This window comes from Carassius auratus, unplaced genomic scaffold, assembly GCF_003368295.1.
Source record: "Carassius auratus strain Wakin unplaced genomic scaffold, ASM336829v1 scaf_tig00009837, whole genome shotgun sequence".
Lineage (NCBI taxonomy): Eukaryota > Metazoa > Chordata > Actinopteri > Cypriniformes > Cyprinidae > Carassius > Carassius auratus.
In genome coordinates, this window is record NW_020524077.1 from 49,804 (window position 1) to 72,923 (window position 23,120).

Sequence of the window (23,120 nt, forward strand, 5' to 3'; positions counted from 1 at the left end):
AGTGGTTGTGTTGACTTTGCTTTTATAGGTGGTGATCCCAAGGCACTATAAAGGGGGGAAAACAACAACAACAACAACAACAAAAGCTAAGAAACTTTGAATTGGTTGGTATCAAATCACAAATCAAAGCTGAGGCAAGTGTGAATTTACTAATATGTCCAAAAACCTTAATCCATCAATGTGAACACCTTCATAATGAAATTGAGATGACTTCACTAAAATTAATAATAGACACAAATTTCAAAAATTTAGTTCGATTTTATTTAGTGACTTTAAGTCTATTCTGCACACACATTCTAATGCTTTTCCTTGACACTCTTGAATTACATTTGGTAAATGTACATTAGAATAATTAAGCAATAAAGCACAGCCTCACATTCCACATAATTTAATCTGGGCCTGAATATCCCAGTACAAAATGGCTAGAAATAACTGCAACTGCAAATCATTGAACCTCACAACATCAAGAATAATCAAGAAGTGCTTAAAACATCAACCATATCAACACTAACCCACTCTGAACCACTGTTTGGTTTACAACAAAAATGTGATAAAAACTGATGAAATTACTGGAAAACATCAGAAACTGAGCAACAACAAGCAAGTCAGTTAGCTTGAAACCAATTATTAAATATAATAAAAGATGTCCCTTTACATAAATCAAACTAAGCAATTTATTTAACTTAAGAATGAGAACTTTTTTTCATTTCGTTTAATGAAACTTTCTATTTCATTTCGTTTCCATTCATTGCATAATATACAGTGTGTTAAGTTTAATTCATATAGTGATATAAGACATTTTTGGCTAAATTAATGCATACTATATAGTTCGTACTAAAGTGTCATGGACAATATGAATAATTTTTTTAAGTACATCTAACTACAGTACTTTTCCATGTATATATTTGAAAGCAATTAAAAAATTAGCAAACTTTGACTTCTGTTACTGTTAACATTAAAAAAGCAAATATTCATTCAAAAATGACATTACTGAGATACTGCAATAACAGTGTGCAAATGATGCAATATAACATAAGACATTTTGTGGAGAAAAAGTTAGATTTCAAGTTAAAATGATTTTTGAACCTTAAAAATGCATTCATTATAGTGCCACAATTCGCGAAATATGATTATAACGTGAATATATTACCTCTGTTTCACTTCATGGAAGTGAATCATGAGATCAAAATATTCAAACTTTTTTCTTCCTCTTTAGATTTTCATTGGTTGCTGACCACAAACAATAGTCAAAATCTGTCACTTCACAATGATTATATATAGGAAATCAAAATTTGCCACATAAATCTCAAGTACAAACACAAAAGGATATGGGGAAATCAAGAGAAAAAGGAAACAAAGCCCACAGTCTAATATCCATCACAGATTTTGTAATTAATCACACCATTATATATATATATATATATATGAAATACATTGAAAAAAAATCAATAAAAGTGAATTAAATTAAATAATTTTCCATCAATACACAATTATTATTTTTCAGATGTGTACCACCTTTCAGGAGGAACCTTAAATCAGTCTGAAGCTCTGTTAACAAAAAGGTTCTTTGAAGCAGCGGTTCTCAATTCCAGTCCTCACACCCCCTGCTCTGCACATTTTATATGTCTCTCTTATCGCTTCAAATGTTTTTTTTTTTCTATTCGACGTAAGTGCCCTATGAAGTGGACATCACAGGATAATCCGCCATGAATCCAGTTTGAAGCGAACATATATGTTCCATTCAAAGTGCAATGAAGTGTGCGAGACGTTAATTTAATTTGTATATATTTACTGAGGTATATGATGTCACACTTGTCTGTGTGTGAAGATGTTGCACAGCACAAATCCATGAATGAATTTCCAAGGGAAGTAAACTTCAACAGATATCCCCTGCTCAGGGAGTAGGGATCAATGCACACTTTGTAGGGACTATGTAAATTGGAACACAGTCTATGCACGGAGCTCAGTTCTAACAAGCTGGTTATCTGAATCAGGTGTGTTAATAAAGAGAGACATACAAAACGTGCAGAGCAGGGGGTCACAAGGACTGGAAATGAGAACGGTTGCTTTAAAGCACTAAATCTATTGTCGGACCATCTATCTACATTTTGAGTACACATTGCCTGAGAGTGACCAGATTTCTCGGTGACGAACCAGCATTGCAGACAATATGGCAGCAGAGAATGTAATTTTTCCTCACAATCTGCAATTAAAAAACTATTTTTCAGTCCATTTGTACTCAAGGACAAGATTGCTGGAAAGGTTTTCTATTTGAGTCTCTGAGTTACATTGGCCAAGGCCACAGCAAATGCCTGTACGGCTGAGAATGGATACTGAAAATCCAGGATATATGCATTGCCATCAATTCTGCCAAACTGCATTACCTGTAATAAAGAATTATGGGTTAGATGCAGGGTAAATGTATATTACTCAAATTCAGTGATTCATAATTTTGTACAGTATGTCTCCCTAATATGTTCATTTCATAGAGATCTCTCCTAAAAAGCTGACGATCTCAATCAGATGTGTTAAATAAAGGAGACATGAAAATTTTGCAGAACAGTAGTTCCACAGGACTAGGATTAAGAACCACTGCTCAAAGCTATTGATTATGTACAGCACATATTTGTTAAAGGTGTAATTTCTTTGCCAATAGAGTAACAAAAGGGAACTGCAAAAATATTGTTTTCATACTGGTTTCTCAAATAAATAAAATCACATACCTGGCGTCCATCAAGCTCAATCTGAAAGTTTTTGGCTGACTCCTGTGTCACCCGTCCTCCAAAGTCAAGCTGGTAAACCTGGGTGGCTTCGTTCCACAATGGCTGCTTGTTGGCCATGACATAGACAAAGCCTTGGCTGCCAAGACTACGATCCTCTCTCTCATTAGCTTTACGGCACTTGATTTCCTCAAGTTCGTTTGCTGTACGTAGATTGCATTTGCTCTTCCATCCTTTCTTGCTGCTCTGGCTTTGGTTCATCAACTCATCACCACTGATGAAGAGCTCAGGCTCACTCTCAGAGCTATCCTGGAACTCATTGGAGGTCCTACTCAGTTTCTTGGCCTTGTTCAATGGCTCTTTCTGCCCTTTAGGTTTCTTCTTTTCCTTGCTGCCAAGTCTTGGACTGGAGATCAGGGAATTGAAGTCAGAAAGTGTGCGACTCTCTCTTTTGGATTTCCCTTCAGGAACTCCAGACATATTTGCCTCTTCTGTCCTACTGTCAAGTCTCTTACGTCCCTTCTTGCTGAACCTCTCTGCTCCTTGTGGACTCTCATTGAGAGAGGACTGATCCTGAAAGCTCTCTGCCGATTCTGCAATCAGCTCAGAAGTACTCTGATGGTTCAAGAGCTCAATGGGTGGAGGAGGAGGAGGTAGAGGAGGAGGAGGAGGAGGAGGTGGGGGAGGTGGAGTTGCAGGAGGAGGAGAGAGAACTGGCTTCTCCAGGGCCTGAAGGGTCTTATTGGGCAATGTGGCAGAATGGTCTGGAATGGGAGGACAAGTGCTATAAGTGCTCCAAGGATGCAAGCTCATTGGATGCAGTTGAAGGTTGCTGCAGGAGCTAGTCCCTGGGTACATGGGAGGCAGAGTGCAACAACCTAGATTGGTTAAATTTGTGGGATAACCTGGGGGTAAGACTAAAGCTGAGTCTGGTTGGCTAAAAGGGCTAGATGTTACCATGTCATTGGGGCCACATGATTGTGCAGGACTCTGCAAAGGCTGTAGTTGAGGTCCACCACGTCCTACAACTGATGGGAAGGGTGAAAGGGATAAGTGATAGCCTGAAGGGAGGGTCATAGAATTGGGACTGAGTAAAAATGGGGGTGGCTTATGAGGTGGTCCTGGAGGTCCAGGCAATAAATTTTGCTCTTGAGGTATCCAGAGTTGTTCTGCTGCAGGTGAATCCCATTGGTAAGGTGGAGGCAGTTTGACTGTCAAATTGACATCCCCAAGCGTTAAATGCCGTACTGACTTTTCAAGATGGCAGTGCTGACTTGGTGTCTCATCTTCTGTAAAGGCAGAGTTGACATAGACCGTTCTGTCTCTACTGTTGTCAATGGGACTTAAGAGGTTATAAGAGGACTGAGAGGCTAATGGCGAGGCACTTTTGGAGTGCACAATTATTGTGCTGTGTTGGGCCCCTTTGCCAGGTGGGAAATCTTGCCTCACCACAGTTCCTCCAGCAATTCCGCTGCTGTTTGTGCCACCACCAGTGACACTTACACTAGTGCAGCTGCTATTACTGCTACACTGAGTGCACGTATACGGAGCTGTGGGTATCCTTGGCTGATACGAGAGAGTGAGGGAACTGTTCATTTTGGACTTAGTTGGTAGAGTCCTCACTGTATCCACCATTTGAGAAACCTTCAGGGTTGGTTCCCTACGATCACGGCGCAAAGTGGCATGAATCAAATTGCTGTCAATCCTTTGCGTAGGACTTCTCATTGTGTTCATTTGGTTAGATGTGTCAGGATAAGGTGGTGGGTCTCCACTTGGTATAGAATATCTAGGCACTGAGAGGCGACTAAGAGTTGCTGAGCTGTATGGCAACTGGATCTTCTTGTTCTCAGATGAAGTTACTTTCAATGTGGCGGAGCTGCCCATTCCTTGCATCCTGTAGGCATTTTGGTTCCTTAAATGGCGTCTCCTTGGGCGACATACCTCTTCGACATTTCCCCTGCTGTCAAAAGTAGTGATTCTTTCATAGCCTAGTGGAGTTGGGTACTGAAGGCCAACTGGGTGAAGAGAGAATTCATCCTTAGTTAAACATGGATCTGTTGACAGTGTAGTGCCATTCTCATTGCTAACAAGAAGACCAGGTGGGCCCATAGTGGGTGTGGCAGCTGCAGCAGATACGGCTGTACCTGGGTAAGGTGGTGGAGGGTTTACTTTACGCACCTGTACCTCAAGAGTGTCAATTTCAATAAATGACTGTGGTCGTGAGGGAATCTTAAGAGGGAGCACTTGTTCTCCTCTGCCTGATGGCTGGTCTGGATGAGGAATTTGAGGCATCAGCTGTAACTGATGCAGGGTTAGAGTAGCATATCCTGAAGGTGGATGTTGGAGGGACATTTGCATTTTAAGCTGGTGCTGCATTTGTTGATGCTGTCTTTGCATTTGTTGATGTTGCAGCTGTATTTGTTGATGCTGCTGTTGAAGTTGTTGCTGCTGCTGCCTCATTTCCTGTATTTGCTGTCGAATTTGTTGCTGCTGTTGTTGCATTTGTTGCTGCTGCTGCTGTATTTGCTCATGCTGAATTTGCAACTGTTGCTGCTGCTGTTGGAATTGTTGTTGATGTTGTTGATGAATGTTTTGTTGATGCTGCTGCACTTGCTGCTGAATATGTTGCTGCTGCTGTTGCAGTTGCTGTTGTTGAATTTGCTGCTGATGCAGTAGCTGTTGATGTTGTTGCAACTGCTGTTGATGCTGCTGTTGCAGTTGTTGATGCTGCTGTTGCAGTTGTTGTTGATGCTGTTGTTGTAGTTGTTGTTGATGCTGCTGTTGTAGTTGTTGATGCTGCTGTTGTAGTTGTTGTTGATGCTGCTGTTGCAGCTGTTGTTGGAACTGCTGTTGATGCTGCTGTTGTAATTGTTGATGTTGCTGTTGCAGTTGTTGTTGTTGATGATGATGCTGTTGCAGTTGCTGCTGATGCTGCTGTGTTTGCAGTTGCTGCTGATGTTGCACATGTTGCTGCTGTGACTGTTGATGCAGCTGCTGTGACTGATTTTGCAATTTCAGATGCTGCTGCTGTGGTTGTTGATGTTTTGATTGTTGATGGTCTTGTTGCTGCTGTTGTTGCTGACGTTTTTGTTGGGGTTGTTGTGGCAGATGATGTGGAGGAGGAGGAAGAGTTCCACTTACGATGTTACTTATTTCTTGTTCGCTGAAAACCACCTGTCCAGGGTTAGAATATCTGGTTGGCACAGAGTACTGTGCTGCCACAGTGTCCTGACTATGCTCAGATACTGTTGCATTAGATGCTGCTGCTGCTGTTGCTGCTGCAGCTGCCGCTGCTGCAGTGGCGGTGGCGGTGGGATTGGTAAGGACATCAAGCTGAATATTTTGGTTGGCTAGGAGAGACTGGACTAGACCTATACTCTGTGTAGGTGACATGGCTTGAGCAGGGCTGTGAATTGGGGCAATGGGGATATTAACTGTGCAAGGAGGATTGTCGGCTGACACTCCAGAGGGTCCCATAACTAGAAATAAGCAAGGACATTTTGAGATTGATTTCTGACATTTCATTACTTGTTGTAGTTAAGATATACAGAGACAAAATGAACAAAAATGTTGGTTGCACTTACAGTGTACTTACAGTGTATTTATCTAAGAAAGTTCTGGTAATACAAGGTAACTACATGGGGTAGGGTTAGGTTTAGGGGTAGGTTCAGGGTTAGTACCTAGTTATTACATAGTAATTGTAATTACTATGATAAGAACATAGTATGTACATGAGGAACAGGATTGTAAAATAAAGTACTGATTCTTACCAGGTAAATCATCTTCATCTTCACTGAACACATTGGGATTGAAGACTGGCAGACTCATGAAATCCAGGGAAATTTTACGCACCTCAGGCAAATAAATGGTCATCTGACGAGGTTGGAGGTGCAGCAAACTAGTTTTATAAATAACTGGAACACCATGCAACATGTCAAAAATATTTTTTAAACATTAAGATTATTATTTAAAATAATTATGTGAAACTGTACATTTGAAAACAAAACCTGACAACATACCTGCTCCTAAGTTAGCTGGCAAAAATGAGGCAAGGCCTACAATCTTAAACTTTGTTCCCCAAATGTTAGAGGTGACCTGGGCCAAGTAATTATGCTGCAAAGCAAATTTAGTGATAGCTATAGAAAACATTCAAGGTCAAAGTCGGTTTTCTGTCATTTCTCTTCAGCAAAGCAGGAGATTAAAGAAAGTGAGGTGTTTGCTGAGGTCATGCTGCAGTAAATGTGAGTAGACAGAGGCGATAAATACAGACACTTACCCTATCAATTATAGCCAAGATTAATAAAAAATGATTCCCAAAGTTAGCTTGCAAATTAAATGTATTCACTAGTACACAAGTAAAAAGTACCTCACTAAAGCCATCAACTGGAAATTCTCTTCGAGTAAGACTCGGAGACCGACCTGGAGGCTTCTTTGGTAATCTAGGAGACCTAGACATTTCTTGAGATATTTGGGTAAGTTTGGGAGACTTTCTTGATTCCATATTAATTCTAGAGAACAAAACAAATATGAAACAAAATAAAATTTTGTATTTCCTATAAAGTTAAAAGTTGTTGATTTGTAAATTATGTTTTTCTAAAAAATACTGTATTGTATATTTTGTCAAGGTTGTGATGGAACAAAAAGTTTCAGGCATCCTAATATTTTGTGTGAATTTCATATTCAACAGTACCTTATATGTTTAGAGTACCTAGGAAGCTTAGGAGACCTGTTTCCTCTGGAAAGTTTGGGTGATTTTCGCCCAACCCACTCATCACTTAACTCAATATCGCTGGAGTCTGAGCAGTTACAGCTGTCAGTCATGTAGGAGATCATGCCATTTACACAGACCTCATCTGAAAGACAAGATTACATCAAATTAAAGACCATCCTTCAAGGCAAAAAAAGACAATGCATTTAAAAAATAAAGCTTGAGCATGCAATACACATGATCAGCAACAGTGCATATAGCAGTACCTGCTTTACCATCCATTTTTGGGTCCATTATGACAAATTCTGGTCGCAGTTTGCTGATGCGACGACCCTTGAGAATAGGCACCAAACCTCCCAGGTGTTCCAGATAGAGGGTGTAACAGGGGCCTCCTGCTTCTGGATTCTCCTCTGAACGTTTCATAGTGCAGTGCAGGCGTTCATTCCCTGCTGTTGGATAGCTCACAAAGTCTCGAATGTTATTCGGATCTGGGATGGGAGGCTGGTGTGATGAAAAAGATTCTGCATTTAGTTCAATGCATATATTAGCATACATCAAAAACTTCACTTGCTTCTTTTGTACCTTGATAGTTGGAATGAAAGCAGTGGTGACATAGGAACAGAGGAGTGAAGGCATGTTCAGTTTTCCCACATCTCTCTCCTCTTTAAGAGCACTGGCAATGCCCTGCTGACACAGAAGCTGCAGGCTGGCCACACGGTGCTCCACACGCACTACATACAGGGCTGGTCCACAGGCCAGAAACAGCCGTGAGTCCCGGTGACCCCAGCAAATCGTGGTGATGGGCCTCTAAAACCAAAAGATATTTATATTATAAATAGTTTATTTCTAATTTAATGTACGCTGTAGTTTATATAACAAAACATTTCTTATTATTATCAATGATGAAAACAATGTTTGCGGCTCAATATTTTTGTGGAAACCATAATAAACTGGGGAAATAGTTTGGTTAACAGAAAAACTTTCAGCAAGTATGCATTAAATCATTTGATAGTAACACTAGACATTTACAATGTTGCAAAATATTTATTTTTCAAATAAATACTGTTCTTTTGAACATTCTATTCATCCAGGAATCCTTAAAAAATGTATCACAGTTTCCAAAAAATATTTAGCAGCAAACGCTGTTTTCAACATTGACAATAATAAGAACCATTATTAAAGCTGCAGTAGGTAACTTTTGTAAAAAATATATTTTTGACATATTTGTTAAACCTGTCATTATGTCCTGACAGTAGAATATGAGACAGATAATCTGTGAAAAAATCAAGTGGTCCTATTGCCATTGGCAGAAAGTCATCCGCTCCCGGTAAAAAACAACCAATCAGAGCTGCGGTCCGTAACTTTGTTTGTGTTCAAAATGTAGAAAAATGTATATAATAAGTGAGTACACCATGAATCCATTTTCCAAACCGTGTTTTTGGCTTGTCCTGAATCACTAGGGTGCACCTATAATAAGTGTTTATATTCAGACTATTTTAGATAGCTTCGGGGATACCGCGGCGGAGTAACCCAGTACCTTTGTGATTCTTCATAGACATAAACAGAGAGAAGTAGTTCCGGCTACGATGTTCTTCCGCAAGACGCAAGCAGTTCTGTTTATTAACCACTAGATTGTTACCTACCGCAGCTTTAATAATTCAGCACCAAATCAGCATATTGGAATGATTTCTGAAGGATCACGTAAGACTTAATACTGGAGTAATGGAATCACAGGAATAAATAATATTTTTTAAATATATTCAAATTTACACAGTTTCTTTAAATTGTTAAAATATTTCAGAATATATAAAAAAAAAAATGTTTTTAATGTTTTTAAATGCAAATGCAACCTTGATAATATAAGAGATTTTTTTTCAAAAGTAAAAAAAAAATTAAATTATTCCAAACTTTTGACTGTATATATGCTCAAACTTTTAAATGATGACTGGTTACAGCTCACTTGGGCTGGAGTTTCTAAAGTGTATATATGTTCCCCTTGGACATTGTAAAACTTGACAAGTGCGTTCCTCATTAGAGAGGCACAGGCTGAGTCAGAGGGCAGGCCGTGTCTCTCCATCCCGGCCACTGCCAGCAGGTCACCCTGAGAGCACCACTGTACCTCCACATCTGAAAAACACAAGTCAGTCCAGTCAGATTACAGCAGTGTGTGGCTCAGTCACAGAGGATCAACTCTGATGTTGGGTGATTTTTACTGAATTACTTTGTAGGCATAACCAGAAGTTCCTTAACCATTAAAATTAGCATTTATTTATTTATTATTTTAAATATTGTGTTTAATTTTTGTACATAATATATGTCCCGCTTGCCAAACTTCCAATTGTAAAATTTAATCAAAAGCATGCCGCAGATGCACATTATGTCAAAAATAACGTGAATATTCTGTTAATAATTATCCAATAGCAGTAATGAAACACATACTTGGTCATTTACTTATTGCAAAAAGACCACTGTTTTACCTTTCAGTCCTGAGCGTATAATGTTAGGTGAAAGGTCGTCGTAGTTGTTCATCAAACTAATGTCTCCTGATATGAAGCTGACTGTGAGCAGTGGTTTGAGGTTTTGCACTTGAAAGGAAACATGGTTTTATCGTTAATAACATTTAGAAAGTTAAATACACATCACTGCCTTGCATCATCCAATAAAAATGTATAACATCAGGTTTTATGTTCATTTACATTAGAAAACACTCTGGAGAAACACTTTGAGGCTTCAATTTTCTTTCATTAATGGATGATGCTTGCAATGCACTGATGTAAAAAAAATAAAAATAAAAATAAAAAAGTAAAAAAAATCGCTACATAGAACCATGGAAGTAACTTTATAGGTCTATTAAGTACACTAACATTTAGCCGTATGTACTAGATAACAAATCAAAATGTAAAATTTAACTATTATCAACCAGCTTTTTATATAAAATTGGATATAAAAGTATGTCCAACTTTATCTGTATACAAACAGAATACTCACTTAGGGAAATATACTGTATCTAAACTGCTTGATTGCATGTATCATCGTAAAATGTATATTATATTATCGCCCGACCCTAATCTGTTAAATGTGACTATAATGTATGAAGATATTAAGATATTATCAATATCATGATTTTCTGTAGGATTTCTGATTTTGAAAAAAAAAAAAAAAAGTGCTAAACAAATACATGTGACTTGACATTGTTTAAGAGTATAATGCACCTTGAGCTGGAGTAGGGTCATCATTGTCTGTATCGCTCTCAGTGCTGTCCTCCACCAGGAAGTTCGGGCAGTTCCAGGACATGCTGACTATGCCATCTAACTCATGCAGAAGAACATGGGCAAGCATACGGCCGTGGCAGTCCATCACTATGACTTGCCCATCTGCTGTTCCAAAAAGCACCTAGGGAGATTAAATGAATGCAAACACCAAATTCGTAAAACTCAGGCATTGGTCCAAGGGCATCAGTCCAAGTCCTTTCATCATTTGCAAATAACCTGTTGACAACAAATGCATTTTTCCCTTAATTTGATGAGGCCACAGCAAAGAGTTACCTGCTGGTCATCAGGGGTCCAGATTCCACAGGTGATCTGGCTCTCCAAATTAATTTCAGACGACCAGTGTCTCTGACCGCTCACTGAACCCACCAGAACAAAACCATCCCTGTAGGCGATCAAGGCCTGTGTACCATCATGTGACCAGGTGAAGTCACTCACCTAGATTACAAACCACATTAATCAGTACATGTCAGAATAATAGTTGCTTTTCCTCATCTTGATTCGGTTCGAAAATGGCCAGTTTCATTAAAAGACACATGGTCTTTTTGGATAGTGATTTTGATTTGTGTTCTGTTAGGAGTAATTTGGACAAATAATCTACACTGATGAATGACATGCGAAAATGGCATGGGAAAAGAAAATAATTGAATCGTTATACCATACTTTATTTAAATTGTCTTTAACTCTATCAAACTTACTGTGTTATTTTTGATATACACATTTCTAAGACCTATAAATGATCAACATGTTCAAAACTTAGCTGAAAAACTTTTTGTACACAATCTACTACATGTGGTTTTATTAACAAAGTTCGGGAGAAGCACAATCAGATAATCATCCAATTTGGCACAGGTTCATCTCGTTTAGCTAATCATCTTAAATAGCACGCAAGCGTATATATATCCAGTCTTCCTACCTCCTGTCCCACGACAGTTTTTCGGCAACCCTCCTCCACCCCAACTCCTCACTTCTAATCTATTTATCCCAAATTAGGGATAGGGGGAGTTATTTGGGTTCGGGCTATGCTCCGGGCCCGGACCCCTCCCCCAGGACAGCACGCCAAAATATGCCTACTATTTGCCTTCAGATTAGATGTAAGGGTGAACTCGTGAAACACCTTCTGTCATCTGACTGATAGTTTATAGTTTATACGCTTGCATATATATACTGTTATATTTTTTTTTAAATTAGACTTTTCTGACTATTATTTCATATTCCAGGCTTTACAATGTTAATGGCCTTTTAGTGTGTGTAAATCAATGCACTTTTAATAAAAAAGATAAAGTTAAGTTTATTAATGTTGACATGTCATAAAAATACATTGCCATTCAGCACAGATGAAAAACACACCTGGGCACCTCTGTCATTCACCAGCTCTACAGACCATCTTCCTTCATACTGGATCCACACAAATATCCCTCCCTCCATGTCACATGTTGCAAGCTTCTGAAACGGTTCATTCCACCTAACAAGGACAACCTGTACAAGAACAGCACCATGGGAATCAAGTTCTAGCAGAATTTAGCAAGAGCATACTACTCATGCACAGGATGACATGCACACATGCTTTCGATTTATGAAGTAATTATTTCTGAATAAAAGTGTATGGCCAGTAGTTAAGGAGTATTTGGCTGGTTCTTTCAGCTCAACTAATAAAATATATTTTTCTAGCTCCACTATAGCTTTTACCTCATTTAAGGTTAAATCCTATTACCGTAAACACATTTATCATTACATACACTGTAAAAAACATGTCAGATTTTTGAGGGTTAAAGATTAGAAATACTGCTGTAAATTCCCTTACTATATGATGAAAAACTGTAATAGTTTTAATGGGACATTTCATTTAATTAAATACTGTTTTTGGAAATAATCTCATAATTTAAAGTGATAACAATAAAACTTACACATTCCCAGAATTCTCTGTGTGACACAGGCAGTGCATTTGGTAAATTAATGTGCATTGCATTATTTTAATGCTTAAGTGTTTTGTATTCATGTGTATAAAGTTGCACTGAATATTTAACATATTAGTATATGGAAAAGCTAACTTTGACACATTATGTGGCTCTCTCATTACCGACAGTTTTTTAATTTATAATTCAAAATTTTTAATAACAGATTTTAGTAATTTGGTACATTAACATGATTTCAGGAAATGAAATATACATTTTTAACTGTAAATTGAAGTTAAATGTTTAAAACATAAAATGTTGCTACCATATTTTTATGCTAAAGTTGTGACAATCACCTGCCTTTTTTACTGTAAATTTCTTTTCTTTTTTCTTTAGGTGTAAAGTGGAAACAAGTACTTAATGCAACTTGAAATTCAATTCTTTAAACCATAAGAGAAGAGGCAAACTCTCACCTCACTGTTATGACCCCGTAAATTGAAGTTGATTCGTTGTGGGGTATTTCTGTCCCTTCTACAGTGACTAGATGTGAACGTCACACCCACAACACCCCTGGCGTTCCCAGTGGCCAGCCAGCCCTCCTCATAGTAGCGCTTCCTGCACACCGGCTTCTCCTTCTCACTTTTGGGAACTCTCCCTTTCCATGAGATGCAGAGGATGTTGGAGTCACTGCAGAGGACCGGACCATGTTCCACCGCAGCCAACATCCCTACAGACTGACCAGGCTACGGATATAGAGGGAGTTCATGTTAAAATGGTAATGAATAAAGTTATATTAGAATATGTGCGTAATCATTCAATAAATGGGTTGTTAGGCAGGGCAAGTTTATTTATACACACCCATTTATACAAAAGGTAAACGTAACATTTAGGTAAAATATACACATTAGGTACCTTTAAGGGGCTAATATACACCCTTTTGGAGTAAATAAGTTATTTATAAAAACAGCTTTTGTGCTTTTAGGGGCCTTTTTTAGTCTATAGCATGCACAATTCAAACACATTGGTAATTAAAAGTGATTTCCATAAAAAAATATTTAAATATAATGATAAACAGTAAAATAAAATGTACAAATTAAATTTAGAATGGCGATTTTCTGTATTCAGAATCAAAATTTTAAGTTAAAGTTTAGGGGGAAGTGTATGTTTGAAATGCCGTAACCATTTCTTTCACCATTGTAAATCAGCTTTTAGGTTTTTGCAGTCCAATTAAAGATGCTTTTAAAATGTTAACTACCTTCTCCTATACATATTTTACATGCAAAGAGAAATGTTAGCCATTAATAGTTGGATTGGAAAATTAACAGCCAGTTTGAAAATTATTTTAATTATTTTTCCAATTCAACTTTGTGTTGCTAGTGGCCCAGAAATCACACACTTTATCTTTATATAAGCCTGTGGTGGGACAAATCACATTCCATTTAGTGTTACACTGAATACCATAAAAACTGCAAAAACACACCTAATAATTATAAAAGAAACTTTGAGTTCATTAGTAGTTTTAGAAGGAATGCATATGGAATGCCACTTGCAAAATCTAACAACTAACTATTAGACAGTATTTGTTTGTATAAAAGTTGCAGTTTCTGAAAATACTCACCTCTTCATAGTCCCTGGACATTATTGGTCCAAATTCCGTCTTTGAAGGAGTACTCCATATTGGCTTGCTTGTTCAAAAAATGTGCAGTTCAACCTGAGAATTACTTAACTGCAGACGTGTCTTTAGAAAAAGTGTGAGTAATATCAGGCCATTATAGTCTGAGACTATTGCACATCATGAGCAATGCAGTCTGTTCTATTTCTGTTCAACAAAACGATGTGAATTACATCTAAATCAAAAGTCAAAGACTATTGCAGTTTATCCTCATAATGCAAAACCAGCTTTCAGTCTTCGGTAGTCCAGGATTTCTATGCAAAGAGAAACACACACACACACACACACACACACACACACACAAACGTATATATTTACATGAGAAAAAGCCATGTATATATATTGTAGATTGAAAAGCAAGAACAAACCACATTTCAGTTCTCTGTCTGCACCCACACTTGAGTTGACATTGGTCCCCATTACGTCACAGTACGTTTAAAGCCCCTCCAATTCGTTCTTTATACTCAGAATAACGCAACAGAAATTATGCATCGAAGCATCCAAAAGAAAAAAAAGAAAAAAGCATGCATTCGTGCAAGCAAAAAAAAAAAAAAAAGATACATTTGCACAACTAAGGATGAGGCAGCTCGCAGGAGTCATGGCAACAGGGATGTGATGATGGCTGAATTTTAATGACACCCAGCCTAAGACTTCATAACTGCATTTATTCTCATTTCCAATAGAAATATTACGTTTTTCTTAGGCTCAATTATTTGAGATTCCGTGTAAAACATAATCTCAACCGTCAAACTACAACACAATTAATATAAAAATAACCTTATAGGGCTACCTGATCATGACAAGCTCAGATTCACGCATCTGCTTATATAAGAACTGTGGCTGGTAATTAAGGTAATTAAGCTGGATGCAGTTTAGAATAAATCCATCAACTATGGTTGCCACCTACACTCGTGAAATAATTACACAACCATCCGGAAATCAGCATTCGCTATTACTATGATATTCCAAAGAAATCAAATCAGAACAACATGAGCCAACAGGAAAATAATTATTAATAAAAGAATAAAAGAATCATTTCTATCGGCAAACTCACCTCTATCATCTCGCTCTCAATGCGTCTAAATGGTTGCCAGATGCTCATGTGAGATTTTACCCCACAGAGAGTTAAAGTCATGCAGTGGGATGCTGTGAATTGGCGCAAAGTAAACCCTGAATGAGGGATTTTTCAGCGTGTGAAGGCAACCCGCGCTCTGACGGAATGGTGCTGTGAATCACATGACTGCCAACCCCATCCAGATAGTATGCAACAAATGCAGTGTACAGGCAAGCTGGACTAATATTAATCACCAGTCTTCATTCTCATTATGCCATACGAATTTTAAAAGCAAGAAACTGTGAATAATGCAAAGCTTCAACTGAGATAAGAAAGCACAAATATCAAAGACTGTACAATTAAAGCACGTTACTTGAATTATATAGTTTTAATTTCTATAATTTTATTTTTATTTACTTTTTTTTTTTTTTTACCTCTATTGCTGCTATGTAATACCCTGTACATCCCGTTTGCACATTCTCCTCTTGTACATTCCTGCTCATCTTAATATTTATAAAGTCTACAGTATAATGTCCTGCACATGTTATTTGATAAGCTTTTTATTTTATTCTTTTTTTTTATTATTATTTAACTTTTTCCATACCTTATTATTTTGTGTAATTTTTCTTGTGTTTGTATTCTTTAATAATTGCACTTTCCATGGAGCAGATCTGACTTACATTTCACTGCTGTTCATGTGCTCTCCATATAACCATGTGTGTAATAAATACAAATCTTGAATCTTGAATATAGGCTTTCATCTCAGTTCCTGCCAGTGTATATTTGCCAGTAAAAAAAATTGCTGATAACCGGCTGGTTTTTATACCCAAGCTTAAAGAAAATAATTGAGTGTATTTAAGAGTATCAATTACTGTCCTCTTTTGCTTCATTTGCTCTCTCCAAAGCGCAGATTTACCTCGGAGCTCACAGTAAGTTTGTTATCACTACATTTTTTAAAATCTCATCTGTTGTACTAATTAGCTTTTTCTGTGTTTCAGTGTATATACTGTTTTAAATGTTGTTTTCTATTAAAAGGAGATTTACCAGCACCTAGGAGCTTTTTTTCCCGGACAGACTGCAGAAAGACTCAGGAGAGATACTTCACTTTCATCTCTGGAAATGGAAAGAGAACAATACCATATTGAAAAGATTCCCAGGAGGTCTTCTGCTGTATTTTCAGCTGTTCCTATAGTGCGTGTATGATTTACTTTAGATAATACACAAAAGGCATATAATATTCTTTCATTCACTCACTGTTATATGAACAATGCAATCATTCAGTGGTCTAGACTGTTTCAAAGTACATAATATTATGCACCCATGTGCCACTTTGACCAAGATTGTTAGATACTTTGTTGAATAGAAAATACATATCACAAATATCAGTTCAGGATCAATAAGGTCCCAATAAGGTTTACTTTGTTAACATTGATTAGATACATTGAACTAACAATGAAAAATACTTATAGACTGCAATTATTAATCTTAGTTAATGTTAATTAAAGCATTTGCTTATACATCCTAGTTATCTGATAAGCTTGTCATTGTGTATTGTTGACTTTTTGACGAATTCCTTGTTCCACCTTTGTAAGGAACTTTGGATAAAGGTGTCTGCTTAATGCATAAATGTTATGTTAATGCATAAAATCCAGAGGGCACATGATCTAACAATGAACAGTTGTAATTAATAATTACTATTAAATGTATTGCTTATTGTTTGTAAATGTGAGTTAACGCACCATACTAATAGTGTGTTACCAGTGTTACCAATGAAAGTAATGCAAATGAGTGTTAGTACAGCATAAATCAGATCCTGTCAAATCAGAGCAAGGCTTTCAGTTATATTTTTTCCTATTTGTCACCTTTAATCCGTGTTTTGGGATTTATATACGATGCTTTGCAAGTCCTTTATCTCTTATCACAGTGCAGTCAGGTTCAGGAGTCTTGAGAGATGTGGATGACACTGTCATAAGCAGGTGGTGGAGTCTGTCTGGGTAGAAAACCTCTTAGACTGCCCTTCCCCAGCCAGAAGGACTCCGCTGGTTCTGCACTAAATGGATCTGTGTTGTTAGGAAGTGATGCAGTTCGGCTTTCATCCTCTGTTTGATCACCAGTCTTGTTAGACTTTTTTTTTGGCAGCCGAAACGTGGAGTTCTGGAAGCTGGGGCTTCTACCCAGCAGCTCATTGGGGTCTACAGAAGTCTGTCTGTGAAGGTTTAAAACCACTCTTCCCACAGATTCGCTGTTCTTGTCGAAGCCGTGACTCTTGTAGTGTCTGAGGTGGCAGTGCTGGTTACGTGAGCCCCTGGATTCTGATGATTGGTTTTGACCTCCGGCGATCCTGACCGAAGCTCTCCGTCTTGACATCCATGTAAGGAGGAGGAAAATCAAGATCCCGATGAGCAGACCAATTAATATCGACAAGGAGAACGCCAGGATGAGCTTCTCTGGATGGAAAGGTTATTCAAATGTAAGCATACAATATAAAATTTAATAAATAAAAATTAAATACATATTGAATAATTGAACAATTACATTTCTTAATTAACTGTGAAATTTCAAGCAATTTCTGAGGGAAAATAGTTTCTAGCAATTTCTTATAATTGATTTATTAAAAGCATGCCACAAATAAACAATGCTGTTTAATAATAATAAAAAAATACATACATAAAAACAGAAAATTATTTTTTAAGAGTTACATTCTTACAAATCAGTATGAAATTGAATTGCATTATCATATTCATATTTGCAAAGAGTTTATATAGGTCTAAAAATAAAATGTACACTGAGGCAACTCAAGCAAGACAGTTAAACAAATGCACAGCAATTCTTACCAACATCAATAGGTTTAAGTATTTCCCAAATCACATAAGTTTCATTTGAAGCCATAATAGTTAGCAGTAGCATGTGATCATGCAGACAAACTCTCACTCCAAGCCCACAGGAACTGTTCACTGTGATACTCAGGGAATATGGCACTTTATTTGTTTGCATGAAGGAATATTTTGTCGTCACTCTTCCTGCCTCTAGCAAGTACTAGGCTTATCTGTCCAGGACAGAAATCCAGAGGAAACGGGCTGTTTCCTCTTCCATCGTTTCCTTTGTTTCAATGGACACAATGGCTTCTTCACCCATGTATATTATAATACACCGACTGGCACCAGACCTTTCTGCACTTTAAATGTTCTTGTGTAGATTTGTTTTGAGACTGAGTGGAGATAAAAAAAACGAACAATACCTTTCTGAAGTTTCGATTTGACACAGTTCCCAAAAGAAAATGAAAATGAAATACCTTCAGGCTTATCACTGTACAGTATGTTTCATGAACATAGAACCAAATAATATTTTTACAAAAACCCACTTTAAAGCAATCTAACTAAAAGTATGTATCTCAGAAGAAACAGGGAGAGGGTATGAATTCCCAGCTAATAAAAACCTCTTGGTGTGGCCTACTGGTTCTTGCAAATATTTATGTGAAGGACATTTTTTTTCCTAAAACAATAGAAGGATATCTATCTATCTATCTATCCGTTTTCTTTCATTGAGTTTTCCCTTCATCACAGATAGATGGCGGTAAATGTCTCTTGAAGTAGCACGGCCTTGCAACATTGTTTAAAGGTATCCATAGCAACAAGTGTAACAGTTTCACCATCATCACGTGAGACACGAGAGCGCTGCGGGAAATGAAGCGTCATCTGCTGACAGTAATGCACGCGCTACAGATTGACAACTGTACAAACAAACTAAAATATAGTCTGATAAATCGGTGCTGCTTTTCTTTGAAATTTCCGCCGTGTAATTACGGTTAATTACTGTTTGCATGCTTTTGACTGCAGATGTATTTTAACATGCATACATTTGACTGATTAATACACGTGCAATTATATCATGCATTTCATGTGCAATGCACAATGAAGATGAAATGTTATCCCTGGTGGGCAAAGGCTTCTTTAATTAAGGATGCGCTCTTATAACTCAGGTTCCATATAATAGCAATCAGTCAGTAAATCCATATATTATGATTATTACACATGGAAAGAAAATGCTAATAATAAATAAATAATAGCAATTTAAGTGACGTAGAAGGGGCCTGGTGTGTGTGCAAACATGCATGTTCAACATGACTACAGTGTGCATACAGTACTTTAAATAGTGCTGATTTTGTTTGTGCTTCATCAACAAATCCACCTTTAAAGGGATAGTTCACCCAAAAATGGAAATTCTGTTACCATTTATTCACCCTCATGTCTTAATGACTTTATAATTTCTTCTATATTTAAGCTATTAAAAATAGGTGTTGGTAATAGAAATAAAGCTGACATAACATTACACATATTAGCTAACTGAAATGAGTTTAAGTTTAGGCAACAGAACTAAAATTACTACAGTTGATTTGGTTTGTGCAAACATATTGATTTAAACCTGTTATTTTATATATGTTTCCTCATCTAAATATGTTTTTACAGTGTGAGTTTGTTCTGCCTGACACCCATGCTGTTACTTTTCCTTCTCGGTTCACTGACTGTAGATAGAAGAGGACTTCTGATTGGTCGACTACTTGGGTGAGCATCTACTGTGTATGAAACCTGCTTTTCTATTGGGCCACATCGAGCTCCAGGAGTTCCTGCATCAGAGAGCATGAGTGAGAGAAAGAGAGAGAGAGAGAGAGGCAGCAAGAGGAAGAGAGAGTTGTAGGAGGGGCAGATGGGGATGCCCTTTAGTGCAATATCTGCATTCTGCTGTGCTGACTGCATGAGTGATCCGGTGTCAGAGGAGCACAGGACTGTAGAGAGGGACCATGGCTTCCCTCAGCCCTTTCGGACGGTCCAGCAAGGACATTATGAATGTGATGCAGAGGCTGCAAGGTAGGTGATGCTGTCTTTCTGTTCTTTACCTCCCACAACCGTCCTCTGGCTCTTTGGGTCAGGAAGAATTTAGCTGATTCAGTGCCTTCACACCAAGAGTTTGCCGGATGCCTCTTGTTGCACAAATGCACCACAAGACACATACCCAGTTCAGAAATCAATATTGATGCTTTACATAATGCCTGTGTGTGTCCGTCCATTTATCTCTAAACTAATGTCGACATCATATGCAACTCATGTTGCTCTTATGCCATTGTTGCAAACATAGAAATGTCCGAGGGAATCATGTACTTTCATTACGATGGCTTGCGGACACATTGGTTTAACAGCTGATGGCTTGAATTGACTGGCTTTGTGCTTGAGGAAACGCTGTTTTTCTCTAACCAGAAATAGAGGATCTATCTGTGTCGTGTTGCTTTCTGCACATTTCTTTGGACCTAATTTTGTCAGCTTGGTGCTGAACTAAATTGGTCATTTAGTTGAGTGAAAGTGACATGACAGACAGCCAAGTATGGTGACCCATACTCAGAATTTGTGCTCTGGATTTAACCCTTCCAAAGTGCACACACACACACAGCAGTGAGGGCACACAAGGGCACCTCAGTCATGGTATTGCCGGCCCGAGACTCAAACCCACAACCATTAGGCCACAACTTCCCCTGGACCTATTTCTGTAAAATAGCACAGAAGCCATGTAATCCAACTACAAAGAGCTGTATTGTTAAGTTGCTCTAGTAATGGCTGTTGCTTTTTCACAAAGAAAAATGATGAAAGAATCTTTGGAGATTAGATTTGCTTTTAAAATAGTTTAGCCTGTGAAGGTCATCATTGTTTTTGTTTTTAAGGAAGTTGTCCTTGACAAAGGCCCATTTCTAACACTTGTGTTGCCATGTATTGAATACTTTTGTTTGACCTTTTTGCACGGATGATATCTACTTTGTTTATGTTTTAGTTAACGTCATATCAAACGGTGGATGTGTTAAGACACAATGCTGCTGATATGGTGCTTCCCAACATTATGGGTCATGTTTTTAAGGTGGCAGGAATGGTTTAAATGTTTTGAGGGAAAATATAAAACCACCCAAAAGAAAAACACAGAAACGATGATTGCCCTTCTGGGAGTGAGAGATGACGTTATGATGAAGGGCTCATGCTGATCGCAAAATGTTTCCATAATCCACCTGTTTTTCTGTCCAGCTTCAATATTATCCATCATACTTAAAGGGACAGTTCACCCAAAAATTATTTATCGCTTATTCACCCTCATGTCTGTATAATTAATGGAAATAAAGCTGAAATAACATAATTTAAAAATTTAATTTAAAAATTACAAAAGCAAAGAGATATTACACATAAAGGCTAATTGTAAATATTATAAATTACTATAATACTAGGTTTTGGATGTCCATATAACATAAGACATTGTAATAAAGCACTTAGACTGACCGATATGCTTGATGCCCATATTGTTCAGTGTTTTTGTGTCAGAGTTGGACAGGGACGTTATACGTAGTAGGTGTGTATGGGGACAGGTAGAACCTGACACCTCTTTGGAAGATGTCCTGTCCTTGGAAGATGGAACAGATCAATATTTGGACTCCCTTGCATCGTGTGTCCATTCTTATTGACTGATGGCTGTTACTTGGCAGTGGATGAGGCACATCTATAAAAACTGGTCACAAATGAGCTGTATTTATTCTTTCATCTCATTCATCTGTCCCTTTACATAGATTTAAAAAATGGTTTGATGGCAACCCGTTGGTCGAGCACAGTGAGAGATGTTTCAGAGTGTTTATCCGAGATGTTTCTCTCTGGGCTTTCATGGAAGAGTAATAACAGCATCAGGCTGATTACATTTTCTGCCCGGTAATTGATTTAAGAATGATTTCAATTGCTTTTTTCGACAGCAAATAGAGCAGAAATATATAGAAAGAGCAATAATAAAAGCTTCCTTTTAAAATTAATAACCAGGTCTTGTCTAGGCAGGCTGGGTAACACAATAATATACATAAGCAAGCAGGTGACTAGCTCTGACAAGTGATTACTATTCAATTTGTACAAAAAAAATAATATATATTTTTTTTTATGTAATTGAATTCATTTGAAACTCATCTTTTCTTTGATATGATATTTTGACTGAAAATGTAGGATTGGATTGCATGATAAACAGTGTCTGTATATACGGCAGGTGTTTGTGGAGGAGGGCTTGAAAAACAAGATTTTCTATTTTAAAAGAACATGCACTGATAAACAATGTGTAATGAGGCTAGGAAGTAACATAGTAATGGAGGATTCGTATTCACTGTAGCCTACAAAAACTCACAGTATTGTCCTTAAAAACTCATGAAAAGCAATCTTTATAAATAGTTAAAGGAGTTTAAGAATAAAAGTGAGTGGCATATGCACCCATTCAAATGCATTTCCTATCTAACCTGTAGAGGACATTGTGCTACTTCCTTGCAGAGAATTCATGTTTATTTCTGATCACCATGGCAATGCCCACATGCTCATGTAGTCTTCAAGATGAAACAAGAAGCATTAAGCTACATAGAGGAACTTAGCATTCAAACACATCAGGAAGGAAATTACATATCCGTGATAACTTGCACTTCTGTTTTTACCGCCAAAAATTTCAAGTTGTTCATGCATTTTCAGCTTTAGTGTAGGTCATCTGTTTAATTAGTTGAAACAGTACCCAACTAACCCAGCAACATATACAACTCACAAATTAGCAGTTGAATAACAACACCCTAGAAATCATCCAGAACTCCCTAGTAAAGAAGCAGTACATTTTACACCAGCAAACATCGCTCACATTTAATGTAAATAGGATTTATGGTGCATGTTGAGTTTCTGAGGTGCAGTTTGGGTTAATTTGAACATATTATATGTAAGGTGTGTTCATGCATGTGGTCAAATGTGTTATGCATTGAAGGC

At 37.5% G+C, this 23,120-nt stretch overlaps 2 protein-coding genes and 1 pseudogene across 3 annotated transcripts; 1 reads left to right on the forward strand and 2 right to left on the reverse strand.

The window, feature by feature from the left end:
* Positions 1-228: 228 nt before the first annotated feature.
* LOC113072663 (tubby-related protein 4-like) lies at positions 229-15,801 on the reverse strand. Its single transcript, XM_026245637.1, has 16 exons — positions 15,319-15,801; positions 14,211-14,518; positions 13,066-13,335; positions 12,048-12,176; positions 10,974-11,135; positions 10,641-10,821; positions 9,906-10,013; positions 9,389-9,555; positions 8,011-8,235; positions 7,695-7,929; positions 7,411-7,573; positions 7,087-7,228; positions 6,740-6,833; positions 6,491-6,634; positions 2,724-6,199; positions 229-2,384 (listed from the first exon to the last, which is right to left on the reverse strand). Exons 2-16 carry the CDS (start codon positions 14,229-14,231, stop codon positions 2,268-2,270), a joined length of 5,634 nt encoding a protein of 1,877 aa, XP_026101422.1. The 5' UTR covers positions 14,232-14,518; positions 15,319-15,801; the 3' UTR covers positions 229-2,267.
* Positions 15,802-15,904: 103 nt separating this feature from the next.
* Positions 15,905-18,273, reverse strand: LOC113072666 (myc target protein 1 homolog). 2 transcript variants are annotated; one of them, XR_003280327.1, is made up of 3 exons: positions 18,153-18,273; positions 17,181-17,765; positions 15,905-16,431 (listed from the first exon to the last, which is right to left on the reverse strand). XR_003280327.1 is itself a non-coding variant. In XM_026245639.1 (2 exons), the coding sequence occupies exons 1-2, from the start codon at positions 18,223-18,225 to the stop codon at positions 17,254-17,256; spliced, it is 585 nt and encodes a 194-aa protein (XP_026101424.1). In that variant the 5' UTR covers positions 18,226-18,273; the 3' UTR covers positions 16,703-17,253. The 2 variants fall into 2 exon arrangements, 1 of the variants encoding a protein (XP_026101424.1); XM_026245639.1 differs by lacking the exon at positions 15,905-16,431 and having other exon boundaries at positions 16,703-17,765.
* A 1,732-nt stretch (positions 18,274-20,005) lies between these two features.
* LOC113072662 (nesprin-1-like) overlaps positions 20,006-23,120 on the forward strand; it is a 33,957-nt pseudogene continuing 30,842 nt past the window's right edge.

Bases quoted from the DNA above. Each gene is read 5' to 3' on its own strand.
- LOC113072663 (XM_026245637.1), bottom strand. From the start codon at position 14,231: ATGTCCAGGGACTATGAAGAG. The intron at 7,229-7,410 runs GTACTGTTGAAT...TTTGTTCTCTAG, and splicing joins AGGTACTCTAAACATATAAG to AATTAATATGGAATCAAGAA. The intron at 6,200-6,490 runs GTAAGAATCAGT...GCTTATTTCTAG, and splicing joins AGATGAAGATGATTTACCTG to TTATGGGACCCTCTGGAGTG.
- LOC113072666 (XM_026245639.1), bottom strand. From the start codon at position 18,225: ATGCTACTGCTAACTATTATGGCTTCAAATGAAACTTATGTGATTTGG. The intron at 17,766-18,152 runs GTAAGAATTGCT...CTTTCCATCCAG, and splicing joins ACTTAAACCTATTGATGTTG to AGAAGCTCATCCTGGCGTTC.